Source organism: Synchiropus splendidus, chromosome 3 (genome assembly GCF_027744825.2).
Source record: "Synchiropus splendidus isolate RoL2022-P1 chromosome 3, RoL_Sspl_1.0, whole genome shotgun sequence".
Classification (NCBI taxonomy): Eukaryota; Metazoa; Chordata; class Actinopteri; order Syngnathiformes; family Callionymidae; genus Synchiropus; species Synchiropus splendidus.
In genome coordinates, this window is record NC_071336.1 from 9,566,525 (window position 1) to 9,589,555 (window position 23,031).

General features: G+C 42.7%; 1 protein-coding gene across 18 annotated transcripts in view; it reads right to left on the minus strand.

The window, feature by feature from the left end:
- Positions 1-6,578: 6,578 nt before the first annotated feature.
- nrxn2b (neurexin 2b) overlaps positions 6,579-23,031 on the minus strand; it is a 633,241-nt gene continuing 616,788 nt past the window's right edge. For 9 of the 18 annotated variants that reach the window (XM_053860757.1, XM_053860765.1, XM_053860764.1 and 6 more), the window contains 2 exons: positions 20,180-20,261; positions 6,579-9,298 (listed from right to left, as the gene is read on the minus strand). In XM_053860757.1, coding sequence (XP_053716732.1) covers positions 8,415-9,298; positions 20,180-20,261 — 966 coding nt within the window. In that variant the 3' untranslated portion in view covers positions 6,579-8,414. The remainder of the gene's footprint in view (positions 9,299-20,179; positions 20,262-23,031) is intronic. The other 9 variants (XM_053860769.1, XM_053860768.1, XM_053860761.1 and 6 more) reach the window with 3 other exon arrangements.

A 23,031-nucleotide genomic window follows, 5' to 3' on the forward strand; every position in this document is an offset into this window, starting at 1 on the left:
TCTCTTAAGGTCTGAGGGTTTTTCCAGTTATAGGAGAAGGATCACTGACCTTTAGTGCCCTTTTAATTTTCTATATGAACCCCACAAGGGGGCAGTGGAAGGGATATCATCAGGCGTTGAGCCAAAAGAAAACTATCTGAATTTGGCAGCCCAACAATAATGTCTAAACTTTTACAATCCCATGAGTTTTATTGTTTTATTATATATTATTATAAAATAATAGAATGTAAATTGCAGCTGTCAAATAGATGCACAGAGTTTGACAGATAAGAAGATATTTTTGGAGGGAAAATGTTTTTTTTTATCAAATGTATTTACCACCGCTCATAAGTTTGGGGCCACTTTGAAATGTCTTCATTTCTGAAAGAAAACACTGTTTTTTTCAATGAAGATAACATTATCCCGATCAGGAATGCAGTCTATATATTGTCAATTGTCAATGTGGTAAATGAGTAGTCTCGCTGGGTTTTGATGCAATATCTACATCGGTGTGTATAGGGGCCCCATTTCCAGCGACCATTACCCCAGTGTTCGTATGGTACATTGTGTTTGCTATTTGAGTGAGAAGGCGATTGGATGATTAGAAAACCCTTGTGCAACCTTGTGTTCTGGGGTTGCTATGGTGCTGGTAAAATGCAAGGCTTCATGTTGCAGCATCGTCTGTGGACAGCATTTAACTGGAACCAATTTCATCCCACAACAGGACAGTGACCCAAAGCACATCCAAATTATGCAAGAACTATTTAGAGAAGAAGCAGGCAGCTGGTATTCTACCTGTAATGGAGTAGCCAGCTGACTCACCAGATCTCAACCCCATTGAGCTGTTGTGGGAGCAGCTTGGCCATATGGTACGCAAGAAGTGCCTGTCAAGCCAATCCAATTTGTGGGAGGGACTTCTGAAAGCGTGGGATGAAATTTCTGCAGGTAGCTCAACAAACCAACAGCTAGAATGCCATAGGTCTGCAATGCTGTAATTGCCGCAAACGGAGCAATCTTTGAAAAGTTATTATTTAATATTTAACCATGTCAATGTCTTGACTGTATTTTCTATTCATTTTGCAACTCATTTGATGAATAAAAGCATGACTTTTCATGAAAAACGCAAAATTGTCTGAGTGACAACAAACTTTGAAACAGTATCATGGACAGAGGAAAAGCTTTCCAGAGCTCAATATTGCCTTTTAATTTGGAAATAATGTCAGGGGGCTCAGAAAAGACAGGTGACTCAGCCACAGGAAGTAAGAGAGGCGAGGATGAACATAGTGTTTAATAAACAAAAACGGCAGAGCCAACACAAACGGGATGCAGTCTAAAGTCCATAACGACAACAAAGGGAGTCTTCAACAGAGAATAAATGACGATCAACGTCAGTCCAAACAAAAGAGTAGGAGAAATCAAGGTCAGGATAAAACAGGAGGAGGAAAAATAGAGATCCGAATGATGAAACGCTCAGCATACCACACAGGAAACCACAGGAAATGCAGTGTAGCTGCCACTCGTGCCCGATCTGTCAAGGCACAAAACACACACAGGAAGCGTCCATACAAAATAAAAGCACAGCAGGAGGGGACTTGACAAATAAAATCGACCTCCAACTTTTTTAAAGGGAACGCTGCAGAGAAACTCACTATTCAGTGGATAGTGCTGTAAAAGGGCGCTACATGACTGACTTATCTGGCTGCGTTTATCCACATAATTTAGCGTGCTCGATTCAGAATATTTGATTCAGTATGCACAGATGTTGCTGTTCTCAGACAGTTATTTGCCCTTTTCGCTGTTGTTGTCACCATAAGTAAAATGACCAAGGGAGCCGCAACAGCTGGTGGCACAGCCACTTGTTATTGTTGGGTGGCTGGCTGTGGGCTGCACGTTTGTGCTTATGTGTGACATTCGGGGACACTGTATTGGTCGGCTTTGAGTTGAGTTTTGAGTGTTTTGTGCTTAAATCCAAGTCAGGTTTTAAATCGCTTCAATCTAACTTAAGTTAGGTTGAAGTCCAGGTCACAGACTCAAGTTCCCATCTCTGACTATCATAGAAAAAAGCAACATCATCGGTCAAGAAATGATACTTGCTTTCCACTGACTGCCGAAACCGACCAGTGGTGAAAAAAAGGCTCGCGGATTACTGGTCGACTCATGGGTTGCTCCTCTCCTGCTGCTCAGCATTTGCCCCAGGATGTAGTTATAAATCACAGACACATGCTTCCAGAATATTCATTAGCCCTCCTTGATGAAGCGTGTGTGATAACACACAGAACAATTCTTCATCCAGCACTTGCTTGGGTCGCCGGTCCACTTTTAATTGGCCCACAAGACACTTCCTGCCCGTCTTCACATAAGCAGCTATATTTTCCTTTTAATCTGCACAGTCATGATCGATTCACGGCTCAGGATCAGAATAGAAGGAATGTGCCGGCACCTGTGACTGTTGCCGTGCTGTCTACTACAGTCAGCCCGTTTAATGTTCTATATTTTGCATCTTTGACTGAAGAAGTCAGTGCCTCCAAATGTCTGGTACAGCGCTCACACAGAGTTGTTAAATTGATGTGTTATAGTAGCAAATAATTGTACAGTATGTGGTCTAGCGCTGTGCCGACCTATTATGAAAAACTAAATGGTGCACAAATATATTTGAGGCCAAGAAAGGATAACACATGGTTGCCTTTAATTGGAGGTTTGCCAGGCACATCAAGCTGTGACAAATAAGACCAGAACCAGCTCGCTGGAATAATGGGATCCCCTGTTGGTCTAATAGACGAGTCTAGTTGTGCCTAATAAAACACAATTTACAGTCATCTTTACGGAAGCTGCTGCTTTTTCAGCCTGTCTCAGGTATTTGACTAGAAGTTATTTGAATATGTTCACTGTGTTTGATCAAAAGAGGCATTTTTCTGCAGTGAGTTCTAGTTGTTCAGTGGTTAAAATGTTCTGACTCATTTGACAATAGCAAAGGGGGACAAAACACCATTAATGAGTGTATGATATATATTTAAAGAAAGTCATCCTTGCAACGGATTAACACACATATATGCAACGACTCAGTTCTTTGTTTTCATGTGTGTCATCGTCTGTGCTCTTCACTTCTGTCTCTTCCCTGAAAATATAATTAAAAGAAATCTTGCATTATGAATAAGATGCCGCCCCGACTGTAAAGCTGAGCTCTTGGCTGGTCTTTTCAACCGGGACTTAAATAAGATGTGAAGCCTTGGCTGCGGCTTGTTGTACAAAATTGGAGACGTCCTTGAGGTGGAGGTTTACGCTTCAAAGTTAGAAACATTAACATTCCTGCCCATAATCTTTAGCTAGCGCTGCCGCGCTGCTGGTGCTTGGATATGATTTCCACTTCAGAGTTGTGAGGGAAATTGTTCTCAAAGCAGTTTTCACAAAATGGAAGACTGCTAAAGCTGGGTTTCGAGGAAACTGCCTACAGTATCTGTTTTACCTGTTTCTATTTCATCGACATCAGAGGAGCGAATAGAAATCATCACAAACAAGCGATTATTGCTATTGTAATTACTTATAACAATCCATTCATAACCGCAGTGCAGTTGTTTGTGTAATACAGTACATCGATTTAACTATGAATATTTCTCCGATACAACTACATAACTCTGTGCTCGGCCAGTTGGCCTTCTGAACTGCATATATCAACGTGACATTGTTTCAACACGTCATCAACTGAATGTATCAACAATACATTAAAAAATGTACAACACTGCATTAGCTCACGGCCGTCTGCGATGTCATCAGCGCGCTCCAGCAGTAAACAAAACAGCATGGCGGATGGCAGAGTGGAAGTGGCTCTGCAAGAAATTATCAGGCCTTTGTTGCGGTCCAGAGTTTGGGAACATTTTGGCTTTTTCAAGAATGAAGATCTTCTGAACAGGCCATGGTAGTGGTTAGTTGGATTTCTAAAGGGTAGTAAAATATGACTCCCTGCAAAGGTACCTCCAGCAGTGTTACCGCAGTTAGATACAGGGGTTGGACTAAATAATGGTAACACCTTAAAGCTAAAAAAGCTTTTAGGTGTTTCCATTATTTAGTCCAACCCCTGTATGTGTGCACCATTGTTGGTTCATTAAAATCATAGTAGCAGCTTTACCACTGCTTATTTAACCTGAAGAAATGTTGCATTTTATTTTGATGTATACATTTTATCTTTATCCTGGATAAACAAACCCTGACGTGGAGACTCCACCACATTTTCTAGTTTTTTAAATTGTATTGTTCTAAATGGACCAATGTCCTTCTTGAATCGCATTGGCAGTCGCAAACCATAATATTAATCCAGTAGTTTTAAAAATGAATGGTTACACCCCTATTTCCCAGTCTTGTGCTCTTCCAGTTCCGCTTTGTTCTTTGACAACGGTATTTATGGCGTCTCACAAAAGTAATTAGTTCCCACATATTTTTTCTTAGCCGCTGAAGATATTTTTGATACAATGTAAATGGGTGTAAAACTCTACAGATTGTTTAACATTTACCATCCACACGTGACGGAAGGTGAGGCATCATGAAGCAGTATTGAAGGTTGATGAGGTTTTGTGACACAGCGTATTATACTAAGCAGTGCTCTTGGTTTGGAAATGATGTGAGGTTTCATTGAAATAGTGGTTCAAAAAACACTATATAGCCGACAGCAACATCTAGTGACCTGTAAAAATTAGGCGACTGTTGACACCTGACTGACCGATCACTGCTGTCCAATTGAAGTAGCACGTACATTGAAATGAATGTCTGGATTTTTCATTTTTCCTTTTCTGTAAAAGTCAGAATATGCAGCTATAGACTGAATTTGAAAAAACACTGTTCTGTTCATCCATTTTTATTTGGAATATGGACCACAATTTCTTCCACATCACAGTGCGGTCTTGAGGAAAGCCAATAAACACCACTGTTCTTCATCTTTCAGGAACCAAATCCATCCATCCAGGGCCAGAGTTCAGGTTTTATCCAGGACAGCAAGACATTGATCCCGTGATTCAAATGCTGGTTTCATGACTTTGTGTCCAAATGTGACCTTCAGAGAACTCCGCCGATATGGTCCCCTGCCAAGGAAGCAAAAACAGTACCTCCCTGTTGCCACTCACTTTCACCTAACCAAATACAAACCTTTTCTCAAAAGTTGTTTGGACCTTTGATGGTAGATCCTCCTCTTCGTTCAAGCAGAGCACAGACGCTGCAGTCTCAACTCAATGTGACTAAGTTTTATCAGAACAGAAGCATCCCGATGAGTTCATGACGTTCAGAGAAATCTATAGTACATAGAAATCCAAGTAAGCAATTGTTATGCTAAATGGTGGTCCGGCATGGGTGACCAAATACTGTAGCTGGGATACTACGGAACTGTTTTCACATATTTTCTCTTGAGTTGAGAATGAAATATATTGTGATATTATTATTGTGTCTATTCTAATGTCATTGTAATTCAGCAGACTGTCATGTAGGTTTGGAGTAGGAGGGGTTTGGTAGCATATACAGTGGGACCACTGAACTTGTAGTGCCTGTTCCGTTCAAGTCCTGTTTATCGTTGTTAAAAAACGGGACAAACTTAGGTTGGGAAAAGCAATATGCCCAAATGCACTGCTCAATGAGCTAAGGGGTGGAGGGGAGCATAGTGGTTAAAGTACAGAAAAGACAGGATATTGAATTGATGGTTGTTGTTGTTGGGTGTGTGGGCTGCAGCAGCAGCTTTTGCATTTTCACTGAATAAATGACACTTAGAGCCAGAAAACCTGGCTCAGTTATTTAGCAAGGGACAGGTTTTCGGTGCCGATGGACCTGCACTTTTCAGTCGTGGCTCTCAACTTTCTATTGGCCCGGCACGACAGGTGGTCTTTGCAGCAGTCCTGAAATTGATCCTGTATTAACTGTCCTGATATACACTGGAACAAACCAGAGTGTGAATTAACTTTTCCAACTTTTCTGACTTGTTCATAGTTAAGAAAGTGGTTCAATCTTCTTTGCTTTTCAAGTTTCCAATCTTGAACGTTTTCAACAGCTTCTAGAATGAATACAATTTTAGTTCAAAGGTCCCACTATATGTTTTACCTGTATGTTGGGCTGAAGTTGACCTGGAGGGTGCTGATTCAAAAAAAAAAAAAGGTAGGTTGATTTCTTTGGATTTATTATTCTGTGAAAAACAATCTTTGATGTTTTCCTTAAATGTGCTTTCACTCAGTTCCCATGCTATCAATATTTCCGTCTACCTGCTCTGGCACTCTGGGCATCTGCTGCATTCTGAACAAAACTCTGCAGCCCTCCCTGCTGATCAGGGATGTTACTAAAACTAGTGATGGCTCTGAAAATGGGGACGCTGTGTCATGAAACCTGTTAGCTTGTCGCTAATCAAACCATTCTCATCATCCTATGAACATTTTTTGGCTTTGAAGAAAATGAAGGTACTTCATTTTTTCATTTTTTGTTGAGTTTTGAGTTGAATCTGAGGCATCTGGTTATGCAGCATTTTCCTATACACTGAAGTTGTGCGGCAATTAATATGATCAGCTGCAACATCTCGATTTCTATGCATGGATAAACAGACCACACGACACAGGAAGTAAGAAGTATATAACCAAGTGTATTCCCTCTGTTAATGTACACATATTTAGAGTCATCTCACTGGAACACTTTACAATAACATTTAGAAAGAACAGGAAGATACTGGGGGGAGTATGTTTGGATGGCATCGGGTAGAGAAACTAGACAAACTCTTGGCAGCAGAAATGAATTTGCTGCAAATGAAACAATTTCCTCTTCCGTCTCTGGCCGTTAATATGAAAATAGATATAGTTAAAAAAAAAAAAAAAAGATATAATGGATGGCGATTCTGCCACATGGTATGCGGACATAAAACCTGCCGTAAAGGGAAAAGAAATACAAAAATATAGACATACGGCTGATGAAAGAAAAGGGAAAATGTGTACTTCCATATATATCCCAAGCCATATTTGCTCCTCTTCCGAAACAAACAAAGCGATAGAAATTTCATTTTCCCAGAATCAGTCATTTTTTTCTCCAAACAGGAACGATGGAATGGGAAACACATTTCTCGTAGTAATGGGATGAGAGTCAAATATTTAGACATTTCACAAACTTTTTTCTCGATTTTTCTTTTCATGGTTCATTTTCTTTTTTTAATTGAAAATCGGTATACTTGAGTTCTGCAGTACATCTTCCAAAGGGAACGCCTGTTCACCTTTAGTAATATGCTCTTCCCTAGAAGTTTGCCTGCTGGCTGCCATCAGTCCAGGCTGGCCAGACAAAGGAATTGCAAGGAATATCACACCAGCAAGATGAATTTGGATTGTCCCCTTAAAGGTCCCTCGTTTCTCTGAAGAAAAAGGATTAAAAAACAAAAAAACAAAGTGGCAGAGGCATTGGCCACGCTGTTGATGAAGGGGTTGATCCAGGATTTAGCCGATGCTCTGACGTTGAAAATCCTAAAGTCCTTTCGCTTTCAAGCGTCAGCGAAATGCCGCACGATGTAGGTCCGTGGGTTTCTGCAACGTCTACACATACATTTATAATCGTAGAGTTCATCCTGTTTGCTGGAGGTTTGTTCTGTTTTAAGGTGGTTAGTAAAGACTCAACGCAGTCTCCTGCCGGCACACTAGGAGGCACCGAGCAGACCTGGAAACACATGACACAGATCTGCTGGAACAAAGGACGACCAAGGGTTCTTTTTTTGGCCTCAAGTTTTTGGCGGCTAGAGTTAGCATCAAAGAGTTCGGAGTGGTGGTATCTCACACGGTTGCTACGTTTATGATCAATATTTTTCTTTTTTTTTAAGAAATTCCACAAAAAGAAAAATCGTATCTCTTTTTAAATGAATACTACATGCTTGAAACACGGCAGAGTTAATGTCGCATTCACTGCTGAGAACCGTAGACAAAGAGAGGAGAGTTTTCAAGTCAGTGAGAGGAAGAGAAGAGAGAGAAGTATGTCAGTTAGGTTGAACACTTGGTGGATTTGACACTGAGTTTCTAAACGCTGGCTGTTACAGAGACTTTTACAGAGAGGTGCCAAGTCGAAACCCTCTAAAGAATGATGGTCCACTCAACAAGCTCACTTCAGTTTCAAGGACAGACAAATACTGATGGCGCTGTTTTCCTACAGTATTTAAGAAATTCGACTACGAGTCATACTGGACCACACGCATCTCTGTTGTTCTCAGCATTTGGTTGTTGGCACATTTGTGTTCATATCTGTGGCCTCAAAGTCAAATCAGGGTAAGGAACAAGATGTTACAGATGTGGTCCTAAAGCCACCTGACAATACTGAGATCGAAACATGTCTTAGTAATAGGTACCGTCTCCCACAACTACCTCAACTCCCTCCCGCTCTCTTCCTCTCCCTCGTCTCCTCCCTTAGTGTGTCTGCGGTCCATCTCTGGGTGTCACGGCAACTCTGCCTCAGACGTAGTACTCTTTGTCTTTGTTTTTCTTGTTCTTGGTGACGGTCTTGGCAGTGCTGGGCTGTTTCTCTTTCACCAGGGTGCCGTTGCTCTGCGTGGCAGAGTTGCTGATGTAGTTGCGAGTCTGGTCCACTTGGTAGGAACCTTCATCTCGGTTGCGGTACTTGTACATGGCATAGAGGAGGATGAGGATGCAGAGGGCTGCAGCTGCTACGATTCCTACCACCATTCCTGTGGTGCTGCTGGACTGCTGTACCTCCACGGCTCCTGGTAGGCCTTTGTCTGGAGACGTAGGGTCTGGAGTGGGAACATGGGGAAAATTTGGAGGGTACGTTATTCCTGGAACTCTGCGGTGGCCTGGGTCTGATGAGGGATGGGTTGGCGGCAGTAACACCTGATCTCGGGTATTCATTTTACCGGCAGGTATGTTATTACTGCTACCGCCCACTGCGGATTTTACACGCGGGTTGAGCTGGTCAGGGTTGGCGGTGGGAGTGCTGGACATAGGTGGGCGGTTGGAATTGGGAAAACGGGAGAAGTGGCGGTCACGGGGGTTTTGGACGCCACCCTCAACTGCAGGGGGAGGAGGGAGGACAGTCCTGTCAGTGACCAAGGGGGAATTTTTGTAATAATCCTCGTCATCCGACTCGGTCATCTCCCCCGAGCCATAGGCGGACACCTCAATGGTTTCCTCACAGTCTTCTTGGTCCAAAGGACAAGGAGGTCGCATGTTGGGCAAGGGGAGTGACTCTTTGGTGGTTTCGAGCAAAGTGAGGAAGGGGCGATACGTAGTTGGGGGCGAAGGGATTACTGGGTAGCGGGTGGCAATTGATGGGGGGTCAAGGGAGTCCACAGTAATAATGGGCAACACTAATTCACCTCCTAGAACAAGAAAAAGACAACGGAAAGCGAGTTAGAATCCACAATTGAATGACCACCTGAAAGACAGAAGTCAACACCAGTATCAGTTCACTTGAGGTTAGTTGCCTAGTTTTAGTCTATTCTGGTTAAAATATGAAATATCTTGAATGTATGACAGATCAAACAAACAGTAAGTATGTACAAATCCTGGCTTTATTATTCTGCACTGACCTTAACACAAAGAACATAAAGTACAAATATCACTGGGAAACTTAGCAGCTACACAGCCTAGCCTTCACTGCTAATTGCGCTAGCCTTGCTACATTAGCGCTGACATTACTCTGCTGAGATTGTTTAAATAAGATAGCAAACCACGAGGTTCAGGTCACTTACATCAACAAATTGGCCGCATGATTTTTGCATGAAAAAAAAAAATTACAAAAAGAAAGCTGTGTAAGATTGTTCTTGGATAGTGATAAACATCTCCCCCTCCCGAACCCCTCCCTTGAACCTTTTTTTGGTCTTCAGTGCGCAGACAGTTTATACCAATTTCTCGTATCAAGTGCCTCTTTGCAAACCCCCATCCCACCTCCTTTCATGGGCATAGCAGATTCTGTGGCTCATGAATAATCCCATTAATATTTATTCCTGCAGCAAACATGGTCCCCCTCATATTTCTATCCAAAATTCCATGTGTTAAGTGCAGTATTTCTTGCATGATTCCCGATGAGATTAACAGGGTTTATTTATTATTATTTTTAAGCTGCAAGCACACGTAATGTAAAAAAGAGCCAAATTCCTGTTGCGCAATGACAAAGTCCCCCAACCTGAATAGAAGAGTTGCTTTCATAAAAGGGGGGAGTGGGTTCAAAAATGTTAGGAGGCAAACAAGGATAAATCAACACTTCTCTGGTAATGCGTTGTCAGTTATACATAGCAGGTGGTGGATTAGATCACAACACGAATGGGAAAGAGAATTATCAGAGTATTAAGAATCGTCAGCAGCATAAGACCATGACTCTGGCTTGACTCATTTGATGAGGTCAGTCAGTGTTCGAAAGGGTGTTAAGGGGAGGAAGCAGGCAGTTTAAAAGCGAGCTGAAATCCTACCAGCAATGCTTTCTACGATAATGTGATTCCTTGTAAAATAAAGCGTGGTGGAAGTGAGAATGTCTCTGAATCAATTGAAGGGCAGTTCAAATCTTGCAGCGCGGCGTGGGCGGGTTCACGATAACAAAGATATGCTTTTGTGTATGGGCCAGGAAGAGAAGTGGTCACGTGACAGAAATGGTTCATCTGGTGGTAAATATAAAAAACTCCCCTGGTGACATGGCAGTGACCTGTGCAGAGAACTGCAGTGACGCATAGCTGAGTTTGAGTATTTAATAAGTTTGTTGCTAGGCAACAAAGTAACAACGCTATGTCGAATACGATGTCGAACGTGACAATACATTTTGATGTAGAATTGTGGGATTAAGGTAATGAAAGAGATAAATACATAAAATGACCTTTTCAAGAAAGCAATTCATCATCCACCATAATGGCATTTCGCGACTGATCACTGATCGCCATATTAATCATTGTTCTCTGTTTTCTATTGTTCTTTATTTAGGATTTACTGCAGAACGTACAACTGCAAATACACAGGTTTCTGATAATACTTGCTTTTTTTTTATACCTGATTATAATAAACAAGGAGTCACTTCAGTCCAAATATTTTGCAGGATGGAATTAAATTCAGTATTGTCTCTAATTCTCGCATTTCTTTTACTTTTCAGATGTGTCAGAAGAACACCTCTGCTTTGCCTCATTATCACATTATAATATATTCAAGACTTTGCAGTAGAAATGTTTAAACTTCTTAGGTGTAAATTGGTATGTCTTCATAGAAGCACCACTGTGAGGAAAGATGTGTACTTTGATGTTCAGCTCGCCTTTAAAATCTGTTGAGATTCGGCCAAGGAAATTGACGTTTGGCTTGACTACACTAGTATCACCGATGACCCAGATCGACCCTTTGCCCAGACCCTTGATAGACATTCAACATTTTTTCAATTAAACAAGCCACAGCATTTCAACACATCCCCACTTGCACACAGACACAAACACACTCAGGCTGGCCTTGAAAAACAAACAGTGTCAAAGCTGTGGAAGGAAGAACAACTTTAACTCATCCCAAACTTCTCTGAAGGATACTTTTTTTTTCAATGTGAGAAAGGCTAGTTTCCATGGCAATCATTTGTTTTCCACTGTGTTTGTGGGCTGAGTTTCACCTTGGAGGCTGATAGGACAGATGAGCTTTGTGAATCGTTTCATGGGCAAAACTTCTCCTTACATATTTTACTGGCAGCGCTTTTCAATTTGTTTTGGATACCGGGGTAAGTTATCAGCCTACAGTGTGAGCTCGTACAATACTCACTGTGGATTAAACCACTGATGGGAATACCAAGTTTGTTGGCTCACTCTTAAAAGTTTGGTTTTATCACTGAGAAACTTCTGGAGCTGTGTTGACCGTCACCGAAAGCAAAGCAATGTTAATGTTTCAGAGCAATTCTCTTCTCAAAGTGGCGCCTGTCTTCCTTTGCAACCAATTTTTAAAGCCATTAATCTGCCTCTATGAGTAAATTTCGGGGGCTGCAAAGCAAAGCAAGGTGTGTAAGAACTGGTTACTTTTTCATCACAAAAGGCCAGGGTTAGACAATTTACCTTTAACTGAATCTTTTCTACATCCATCCAGATGGTTAGTGCTGACACATAATCAATTATAAAACAATAGCGTGGTATTGGGAACTGTTTACCAAGTTTGTTTTAAACTAATATTCCAGCAAATCACTTGTTTGTTTGCCACTCCAGCCAAAGCCTGCAGGCCATGTGTCACTGTCCCATCTGACTCGTGGCAAGCAAAAATAATGAATCTCAGCCTTCACACACAGTCATCAAGAAATGCTGTTAACCATGGAAACAAAACCGAGGGTTTTCCCATCAGAACCTGGAGTGTTCACATGCAGCTCTGACTGTTCTTCTGTGAGTCTGTGATGTCCCTTTTTTAAAGGCCTCCAAGATCTCCGTACCTTTAGCAAAACAAAACTTGTGACACAGTTGTACTGGAATCACACCGCATTATTGTTTTGACCCAAATATGTACACTAGTGTGCCGTAAGCAGAGGAAGAAAGAACAGTTGAGGTGGAGCTCTGACAGAGAGGATGTGGGTTGGACAACCTTTAACTGGCTCTCACCTAGAGATTAGGGCTGGGAGTAACTGCACTGCAGATCGCACAGCTTTGTGCAGTGCCCTGCTCATCCATTTCCGCTGATCCCAGGTGTTTGTCCTCCCTCAGTGACATAACTTCCGCCTCCTGTCTTCAGCTTGTCTCTTAATTCACATGGCATCTGTTGCTGGTGATCTTCCACGACTGCCCGCACTGTAGACTCCATGTGACCCCCACATCTGAGGCCTCCTAAACCAAGCGTTTAATCTATCCTGTCTCCTCCTTGACATCCTCCTAATGATCAAACATTTATTTCACGCCATTACCCGAATTGAATCTCAATATTAAAGATTGGAACAAGCGCAATAAACCTTTCGAAAGATAAGAGGGGACGCTATGATCTCAGCGACACTGTCGTCATTTAGATGTTGAGGAGGGAGATACTCGCAGATCTTTTGCGTGATTGATTGAGTTTGACTGCACTGATTTGAACAGCAGAGGTGGCGTTGCCACGGCGAGGAATCATGATGAAATTTCTGCGAGCCAGCCAGCGTCTATTAGTTTAGAATGAGAAGCACGGATGATGGATGCTGAAACGCCGTTGTCTATCGCTCTGACAAACATTGTTACTGTGCAGTTCACGTCGAGCCGCTCGCACCCGCGTGGAATATTCAGAACCTCTTCAGCGGCATCTGTCAGTCAGATCCGATGAGAGGATGATCCAGTGGCGTGTCCTAGTGAAATGCCTGCTTTAAACCTCATGCGTTTACAGGCGTGTAAGCAAGTCACTCATACACAAACCAATACAATGACGGTCAGACAACACGACTGCCTTAGACGTCGCGGTGTGCCGCCCTGCTTTTGCTCCAGTACCATGGCTTGATGGATGTGTTTCGCCATCTGGTCTGACTAACCACAACAATCACCACCACCAGAGAGGTTTTTAAAAAAGCACGGCTTCTGTCTGCACTTCTCAAGTGGAGGGATTTTGCCAAATAAAACTGTTCACAGCTCAGGAACAAGAATACATTTTAGGTGAATCTCTAGTACAAAGCATCACTGTTTGTTTCTGATCATAACGTTGGAACTGTTTGGCTCTGAGAGTGAGGGGCAGCGCTAGAAAACAAGAGAGCCTCCTGAGTTCTGGGGCTTTAATCACCTTCCCACTGCCTTCTCACAAACAAGTGGAGTTGTGGTTGTGTGCCACTTTCTTGTGAGGATAAGCCTTGTTTAGATTTGATCATCTACACAGTTTAATCTAAGGCTGTTCGATTACATTTCACAACATCTCAGTGGTGGGAGCACAATTACAGACATGTACACAAAGCAACCAGTCCATCGCAGGGAAACATTTCCTGATGTGGAAATTATGCTGTAGAACAGAGCAAACGTCCTGACATAAATCTGCTCCAGCCAAGAGGTGGAATGCTACTCATCATAGTGATAGTGATTATTGCGTGGGATTTATAAGAAAAAAAAATCTGAGATTTGGTGGAGTGAGGATGCTCCACTGTTGCTATTTAATTTAGTCTTGTTTGCATCTGTAGCACATATATAAACCTATTTGCTCACCCACCCAAATGATCCGAAACAGGTGTCAGGTGGCCACAGGTGTATAAATCAAGCACCTAGTTCTGCAGACTGCTTTGACAAACATTTGTGAAAGAATGGGCCGCTCTCAGGAGCTCAGTGAAGTCCAGCGTGGAGCTGTCATGGGATGCCAGCAGTGCAACAAATCTAGTCCCTCGCTCCTAAATACTCCACAATCAATGTCAGCCTTGTTATAAGAACAAGGAAGAGTTTGGGAACAACAGCAACTCAGACACAAAGTGGTTGGCCATGTAAACCGACGGAGAGGGGTCAGCTGCGTCAATTGCTACAAAGCTCCAAATGTCATGCCTTCAGATAAGTACAGAACAAAGAGAGCTTCATGGAGTGGATTTCCATGGCCGAGCTGCAGCCTTCAAGCCATACATCACCAAGTGCAATGCAAAGCCCCGTGCAGTGGTATAAAGCAGCCGCCACTGGACAATAGAGCAGTGGCGACACTTTCTCTGGAGTGATGAGTCATGCTTTTCCATCTGGCAATCTGATGGACCAGTCTGTGTTTGGAGGTTGCCCAGTGTGAAATTTGGTGGAGGAGGACTCATAGTGTGGGGTTGTTTTTCAGGAGTTGGGTTTGGCCCCTTAGTTGCAGTGAAAGGAACTTCTGGATACCAGACCATTTTGGACAATTCCATGCTCCCAACCTAGTGGGAGCAGTTTGGAACGGCCCCTTCCTCTTCCAACATCACTGTGCACCAGTGCACAAAGCCAGGTCCATAAAGACATAGATGACAGAGTCTGGTGTAATGAACTTGACTGGCCTGCCCAGAGTCCTGACCAGAACACCTTTGGGAGACTGAGAGCCAGGCCTTCTCGACCAATATCAGCGTGTGACTTCACCAATGCGCTTTAGGAAGATTGGTCAAAAATTCCTATAAACACACTCCTCAACCTCGTGGACAGCCTTCCCAATCGCTGCAAAAGGTGGACCGACACCATATTGATGGGTTAGGAATGGGACGGCACTTAAGTTTATATGCGAGTCAAGGCAGGTGAGCAAATACTTTTGGTAATATAGTGTAGCAAAGGAGTAAGATCAAGGCCAAGGATAAAAACTCAGTCAGTCCATCAGAGACAAGAAGCAGAGGCTGATGCTTCAAGGTCTGCTTGGACACGCTATTCAGTTAAAACGCCCGACCAAGCAAAACACATGAATTCAACAGATTCATTTAAACTTAAACATTCTAAATAGAATCCTTACATGGCTAAAACATGCTTTAGTGCCTGCAGCTTGTTCTCAGACGATGTTTCTTTTCACTCTTGACAAGGTTTGCTTCCAAGTCAGGCAGACACTGATCCTCAATGATCGTGCTGAATCTCCGGCACCTCCGAGTCACACTCGGTGACGGCCTTCTCAGCCCGTGTTCATTCCTCATTGATAAGCCGATCTCAGGGTTTCTTCGCCTTGATCTCAGCTGAACATCAGGAGCTGCTTTCTGTGTCATCTGATGAATTATTAAGGAGCTTCTCAAAGCTCTGATCTTGTTGGAATAAAAGTTATAATCGCGCCTACAACATCCTGGGACTGATAAGTAGCTCAGGGAGGATGAAAGTGAGGTCACTCTGAGGTAAGGGTAAAGACATGTATAAGAGGGACAATGTCATGAGATTAAAACAATCTTTCAGAATTGTATCAAGCGGTGAATCAGTTAGCCGCGTATCGTCTCGCTCACCATGGAAGACATTTTCACATTTCTACACGTTTGCCACAACCCCACGTGCTTTTCATCTCAGTGTTCCTGGACCCCTCCATTGAGGCTCCGTGGCCCCTCTGATGAGGGATCATTAACACCACCCGAGGACCAAAGCTTTAATTGGCAGATGTAATTAAGGCTCCCTAACAGAGTCAAAGTTTAATTAGCCCGCTGGGGGAAAGTTGGAGTCACTCGCGAGGAGTTTGCCTCTGAATCTGGCTCCGTTCCTATCCCGCATGGATCATCTCCTCGGCCCAGTTCATGTGGTTTGAGTGTGAAGCAAAGGGATGTCGCAGTCTTTCCTGTCTTTAAACGTACATCTTAGACGTACTCTATTTGCTTCACCTGCACAAGACAAGGGCATGACCTCGCAAAAGTCTGCCTGATATTCACTATGACATTTTATTGAAAACAACAGCAAGCGACTGGACAGTGTGCATTTTCTGGCATAACACGACACTATTTATCTGCAATTGTTATCCGACTTGTGGACGGCAGAAACTAAAATGGGAGATAAAATATGTGTTTCAGAAAAAAACAATATCAGGGAAATAATATTAATATATTTAATAATTCTATCATGACATCAGGAGTCTCAGCTTCAAAGAGCAGTTGAAAGATGAAACAAAACGATAAGTGCCTCACTTGCCCCCAGTGCCAAAGGTCACGTGATGTCATGGTGATGGCACAGAATTAACGTACCAGCATAGGAGATAAAAGGGCTTCTAGTCAACGGTAATCGCAGGAGCTCGGGTCTGGGCTTTTGTGAATTAATCCTTTATGCGCCATTGTCACAAAATTGAAACTGGCGGCATCATGACATTTCAACAAGCAATGCTGCAAATACGGAGCCTCATGTAGACCCTACTTTACACAACTAGATGGTGGATTCCTAGAACTTCAACCTGAGCAACATTTGTTTCTATCAAAGTTTGGAATAAATAGAGATTGAAAAAAGGGAGGAGAAGAAGAATATCCACACTCTGATGAAGAACGTGCAGTGACACAGAAAGTATGACAGTTTGCTGTGACAGTCCATAAGCACATACTGGTGCTTTGCCATGTCTAGGGACGTGGTGAGGGGTCAGAATGGTGACAGCGGTAGTGGGACTGCAGGCGAAAATACACTACAAATAGCAGTGGAGGGACCAGTGGTATTAATGGCTGTGCCGTGAACGACTGTGTTGATGCCAAGCCATCATCACAGTTGCTTGACTGATGAGGAAGTTTATCTCCAGTGGATCAGACTAACATCTGAAAAAGTTTTGTAATACGATGGTTACCACCTGGTGATGTTATGATAAACAAACAATTTACTTTGTTGGGTCACACAGAAGATTATTCTCATTTACAGTATGCCTACATCTCTAACCATTTCTAAGTTACAACCGTTAGTGATATCAAAATTGAATATTTTATTGAAAAAAATGGGTGTTATATTGTGAATATTTCATGACCGCAGAGGATCAAAACGCTAAAACTGAGCTATATATCAGCTCTAGTCTAATGCGTAATTGAAAACATGGGATTCTGCAGGCCTTGTGTTGGGAGTAAGTTGTGATAAAGCCGAAGACACGTCTTACAAGCAATAGTCACTCTTCTCTGTGTGTCCGCAGCTTTTCACCGGCGCTTATCCAACCTCCTGCTGACATCCATTGCTGGAAGTCCCTCGTCATCTGGGAGGGTGAGATATGGGGCGCGTGCGTGCCCAGAAGCACGATCGCAGAGGGAAAACTCGACACCCACCGCAGAGTTAGAAAGAAAACGGGAGACAGGTGTCTGTCTGGGACAGGTGAGCAAGTCTGCGAGCCTTTGAATGTGTTTGTGTGGGCATTAAAGAGCGTGTGAGAGCGAGAGGGAGCAATGCCTCATGGGAGCTTAATCCTGGGCAAAGCATCCACCACCAAAAATCTCTCATTTCTCATGTTTTGATAAGAAGGGAATTGAGTCTCTATTTTAGTCCTAGCCACCTACAGAGACAACCACATGTGAATGTTGAACTTGATACAGGTTCACTTTTTTTTCTTTACACAAGCATCTTTTTGCTTTAATCGCCTGCCAATCACTCTTTAATGTATGTTCAACATAGTGGAGGAAAGTCTCAGTGAGGACGAGTGCAAGTAGTTCATGGGATTTCCTCAGCCCATCCTGATCATCCTATTGACATTGCAAGTGCTTCCTATACTGACGAAAAAAGCAGCCTACTGCGTTCCACACTGATGCACAGGTGTTTCAACTGAGTAAAATAGTCTTCCGACCCTGGGTAGTTTTCCAAGAGGCGGGATTGAGACTAGTGAAGGGGAGACAATCAGACGGTCTCTTCACAAATTTACATTACAGTTTGATGTCACTTGGTATATGCAGTACATGAATAGCCCCTTTTGTGGCTCCCCCACTTACTGAAGGTGCACACCTAGTCCCAGCCTCTGTCCTTGGCATCCTTGGATGTGCCGTGGAAGGCGGAACATGCGCTTGGATTGAAAACCTATTGTGTCAACATGCAACGCTGAAGGCTGACTTTGTCGTCAGTATGGGACGCAAAATTGTCGATATATTTGACCATGGTTGTCAGAATATGAGCTTTTGCTTTTCGAGTCATTTCTTGTCTAGTCTAAGAGGGGATATGTACACTTTTATTGCTGGGTACTGGCTTTTCCTATTCCTTGACTTCAAAGAAATCCATCTCCATCTTCTCTTATTGGTCAATTCAATGCCATACTCTTCAATATCATGCATTGACAGTGTACATCTGATACTACATGTAGAGAGCTCACAACAGCTTTGGTTGTCATGGTCTACAGCTCAGAACATGAGCAGTTGATCTCAACATTTATTGTAATAATATTATTTATTTAAAATCTTAGGGCTTCTTTTGTTTGCACCAACAATTGAACCTCACCCAGCGGTCATACTACTGAAGTTTGAAGATGACACAACGGTCATCAGCCTGATCCAGGAGGATGCTTTTTGGCAGGAGGTTGAGCGGCTGGTTGGGAATGACAGTGGGCTTTAGGAGGCAGATTCCACCACTGCTCCCCTCACTATGACCAGCTGCACTGTGCCAGCCATGGACTCCTTAAAATTCCCAGGACCTGAAGTGGTGAACATCACCTACATCCTGAGGCAAGATTAAGGGTGTACTTCCTGAGTCAGTTGAAATGGCATTGTGTCTCTAAGCAGCTGGTGCTTCATTTCTACATTACGATCATCCAGTCGGCCCTCTCCGCCTCCATCACTGTGTGGTTTGCAGCAGCCACACGGAGCAGGACAGGAAGAGACTATAGCTGACAGACGGGACTGTCTGAGGAGTGGCTTATTGGAGCCCCCTGCCCTCAATCCAGCACGTGTACAAAGTCCAGTGCCAGAAAGAGGGCAGGGAACATCATGAAAGAACCTGCTCACCCAGGATTTGCCTCCTTCTGTCCCTTCCCTTCAGGCAGGCGCTACAAAGCCCTGCGTACTAACACACTAACACTAACACAGCTGTGGTCACACGCCACTATCCTCACATTCATTGCAGATTTGCATTGACTGGCAGTTGGCGCTCATATACATACGTACAAATTTTATTTATTTTTCTTTCCAATTTTTTTCTTCTTTTTCTTTTTCCAATAAGGGAAAATCATTCAGTTGTAGAGTTGTATTGTTTTCCTCGTGTATTTCTCCCAATAACAAATGTAATAGTTAGTGACTCCCAGTATTCTTGCCGATTACCATATGCTGAGAGTGAATTCCGCTCGTCCTGCCCACTGATAACAAGACAACAAGAGAGTGAACCGCTGATTCAATTGAGTCCACTGATAACTGACTGATACGCCTTGGATTGGTTGGATGGAGTGTGGACAATCTGTCTCCTCTAACACGGCATCTCCAAACAGCCGCACAGCACTGTGCCAAACAGCTGGATTTTGGGATAACCTATTACAAAAGGCAGCTCAGTGTGAGGCCGCCAGTGTGCTGTTGAAGGTGTATAAGGAGTAGCTTCCAACTTTGCCATGGATCTTGGCAGTTTGGTCGGATTGAAAGCGACCACAAAGGTGAGAAGCGGAACGAGCGGCCTGGAATTGCACCTCTTGTCACGGTGTCAAACGCAGCTCGACCCTGCTGTGTACGCTAACAAAGCCTCTGCAGTTGGGCCTCCCCGGCGGCGTACAGCATGTTGAAACTGTCTGTCCTTGTTAGACTCGGGGAAACAACTGGCTGCACACTGCCTCCTAGCATTTGCTGGAGGTCCTTCTGCAGTTTAAAGCGGCAGCAGACAATGCTACAGGCTAACTTTTGACCAATCAGAGCTGCATGTGAAGAGACACACAGGTTTGTGGAAGAGGATAAAATCAGTCAAACAATGAAATTCGTACAATAAGAATGAAAAAAACTGCCCGAGCTGACTCACCATTTCCCGGTTCACACTCCTCTAAATCTTCATCATCGCTCGGACATTCAGCTGATGCTACTAAAAGGTCGTCCGCATTCTGCTGGATAGAACATCAGAGAGGGAGAAGACACGTCAGACTTGTAGTTGACCACCTAATACGTCAAAACATGACAAAACATTGACATGATAACAACATGAAGAATGCTGTGATGGTTATTTGTCGGATACTTTTGTCATTCGCTCCATTCAACAGCCGTAACTAACACGTGTATGTGACACAAAACATTGCAAGGATTGAAATTTTGTTAAAAAAAAAAGTGAAGTTTGTCTGAACAGATCCTGTGGAGTCATTAACTAAATACCTAGATTTAATATTAAACAAAAATGAAATGAAAATATTGGATTTATACTGTGACAAATAAATCTGGTTTAAGGATAAATGAATTTTGATTTATATATCAAGGATATGTAAAGCTTAGAAAAAGGCATTTTACACCTCGACACACAGTGTAGAGGCCTTTATGTAAATGGTTTGTGCAAATATTGAAAAAAAGAGTCAGAGGAAGACCAGAGTCTGATGATTTTTGGAGAAGACAAAAACAACAACATGTAGGCGAAAGCTCAATGTGAGTTGTATGTATTTATGTAAGCGGAGATAGAAACTTCAGGGAACCTGGGGTGTTGTGTTTCGACCAAACAAAAGCCAGAGATGAGTCTCATAGCGAAGGTGTCCTCCAGTGTGTGGGCACACAGGAGCCAGACTGGCAATCTGTACACAAAATCTCTTCCTAAACCAGCTGGTAGACAGTTGTACTGGCCTGTTAGTGTGCGGAGATTAAATCTGACAGTCTGTCTTTGTGGAACACTGTTTGAGACAACAGTGTTGTTATTCAAGATTGCTTCATCTGATAGACAACAGGAGGCGTTTGTCAGGATAATTGATTCAAACACTAGCAAATAGTTTTTGCTCCCACGAGCTCACGGATGTTATCAGTCATTAATTTTTCTTTTTTTTTTTTTGTCATGAGTGTGTTTCTGTATCACCTGGTCTCGCTTTCTATTGGCTGTTGGCCGTTAATTCTGGCTTTTAGATTCTCCCAACGACAACAACAACAAGCACGGAAGTGTTTCTCTTGTGATGCATTTGCCAGTGGTCCAAACAAATCCTGATTCCATCATTCATTGTATGATCCAGCATTATCCCATTTAGGAAAAACAATATGCACATATTTAAAACTGAACAAACATGCATGAATGAATGACATTTTTGTATCGTAGTGCAGTTGAACATGGAACGTTTCAGTGTTATCTAAAGATCATTTACTAGACTGCCTATAATCTTTGGTAAAGTTCAGTCGTGAGAAAATAAATCTCATAATTTAATGTGACTGATGAATGATGTTTACACTCAGCGCTGCCGTTGACTTTACCAGAAGAGTTTTGTTGCAAATGTGAGGTAATGCTGGATACTGTAGCTACTGTTAAACTTAATAAAAAAATTAAAGAAAAAACAACAAAAAAAAACACTTTGGTTGGGGCAAATCATTGTGTGACACTGCCTCTATCATCCTCATCCACTCATGCTGCAGCTTCAGGTGGCGCCCTTCTCCCAGGTGTTTGACATCCACCAGCTCCGAATGGCGGATCCCGAGACCAATGAAGAGATACAATCCCTCCATCTGGGTCGACCCCTCTGTCTCCTCCCAGCTGGCTGCAGCTGAAACACCTCCAAAGGGAGGCGTCCAGGGGTCAATCCTCATGAGATGCCCGAGCCACTTCAACTGACTCCTCTCAACATGGAGAAGTAGCGGCTCTACTCCGAGCCTCTCCCGAGTGACAGAACTCCTTACCCTATCATTAAGGTAGACCCTGCCACCTGCTCTTGTTCTGGGGATAATATGCTCTTTATAGAGTTTCGACCCAAAATAACCCAGATCCATTCAAGAAGTGAAAGAGAAACACAGCGTTTTGTGATTTACTGAATTGGTGACAGCAAAAACGTTTTTACAGCTTATGACCAACTGGTCAGGCAGAATACAATTTAAATATCGGCCAAAAACTAGAGGGGTTTGATTTAATTTCACAACTGTCTGTGTGTAGCTGGAACATATAAACAATGTTTTGTTTGTTATTATAATTATTGTTTGAGTCAAGCTTTTCCCATCTTCCTTCTCTGGTGTGTTTATGGTACTGGAATTGGCTTGAACGCTGGATTCAACAGGCACCATATTGTACTGCCACCCCCTGACTTTGATTGAAGGTGTCTGTGAGCAGGTGTGCAATTCCATGGGGATATTTTAGACATTAAAGTAAATACTTAAATAAAAGGAGTCATCATTTTTATTCAGCTTCGCCAGGTTGTCTATTTTCACAAACTGAAAAATGAAAATCCCCCCGCAAACTTTTTCATTAAGTTGCTCATGCATCTGGAAAACTTCGGGAACAAGCAAAACAAAACAGTGAAGTAAACCAAGAATCTCAAACACCCCTGGTTGGCTGTCTGCACAGACGACAGAAGCCAGAGCACAGCTTGAGCTCTTATTTTTAAAACAATGTTCAAGCAAATGCGTGTCAAAAGGAAAGAAAAGCGAGAGAAAAAAAAAAGAAAATCCAACCACACGTGTGGATCTTTTATTCAAATCATCAAAGCACGTTATTCCAGTATGAACAAAGGATCAGCATGTTGGGCAGCTCAAAGGTTTAAGAGAAATTGAAAATTTCAGTTTCAAATTCACGTTATATTGACTGTTGGAGAGCGATTAAAAAAAATTTTAAAAAAAAATGATAAGGTGAAGTTACTGCTAAATTCTCTGCAACAATTACCGTGACGGAATTAAACTATAGGTTAAACAATCTGTATTATTGTGTCC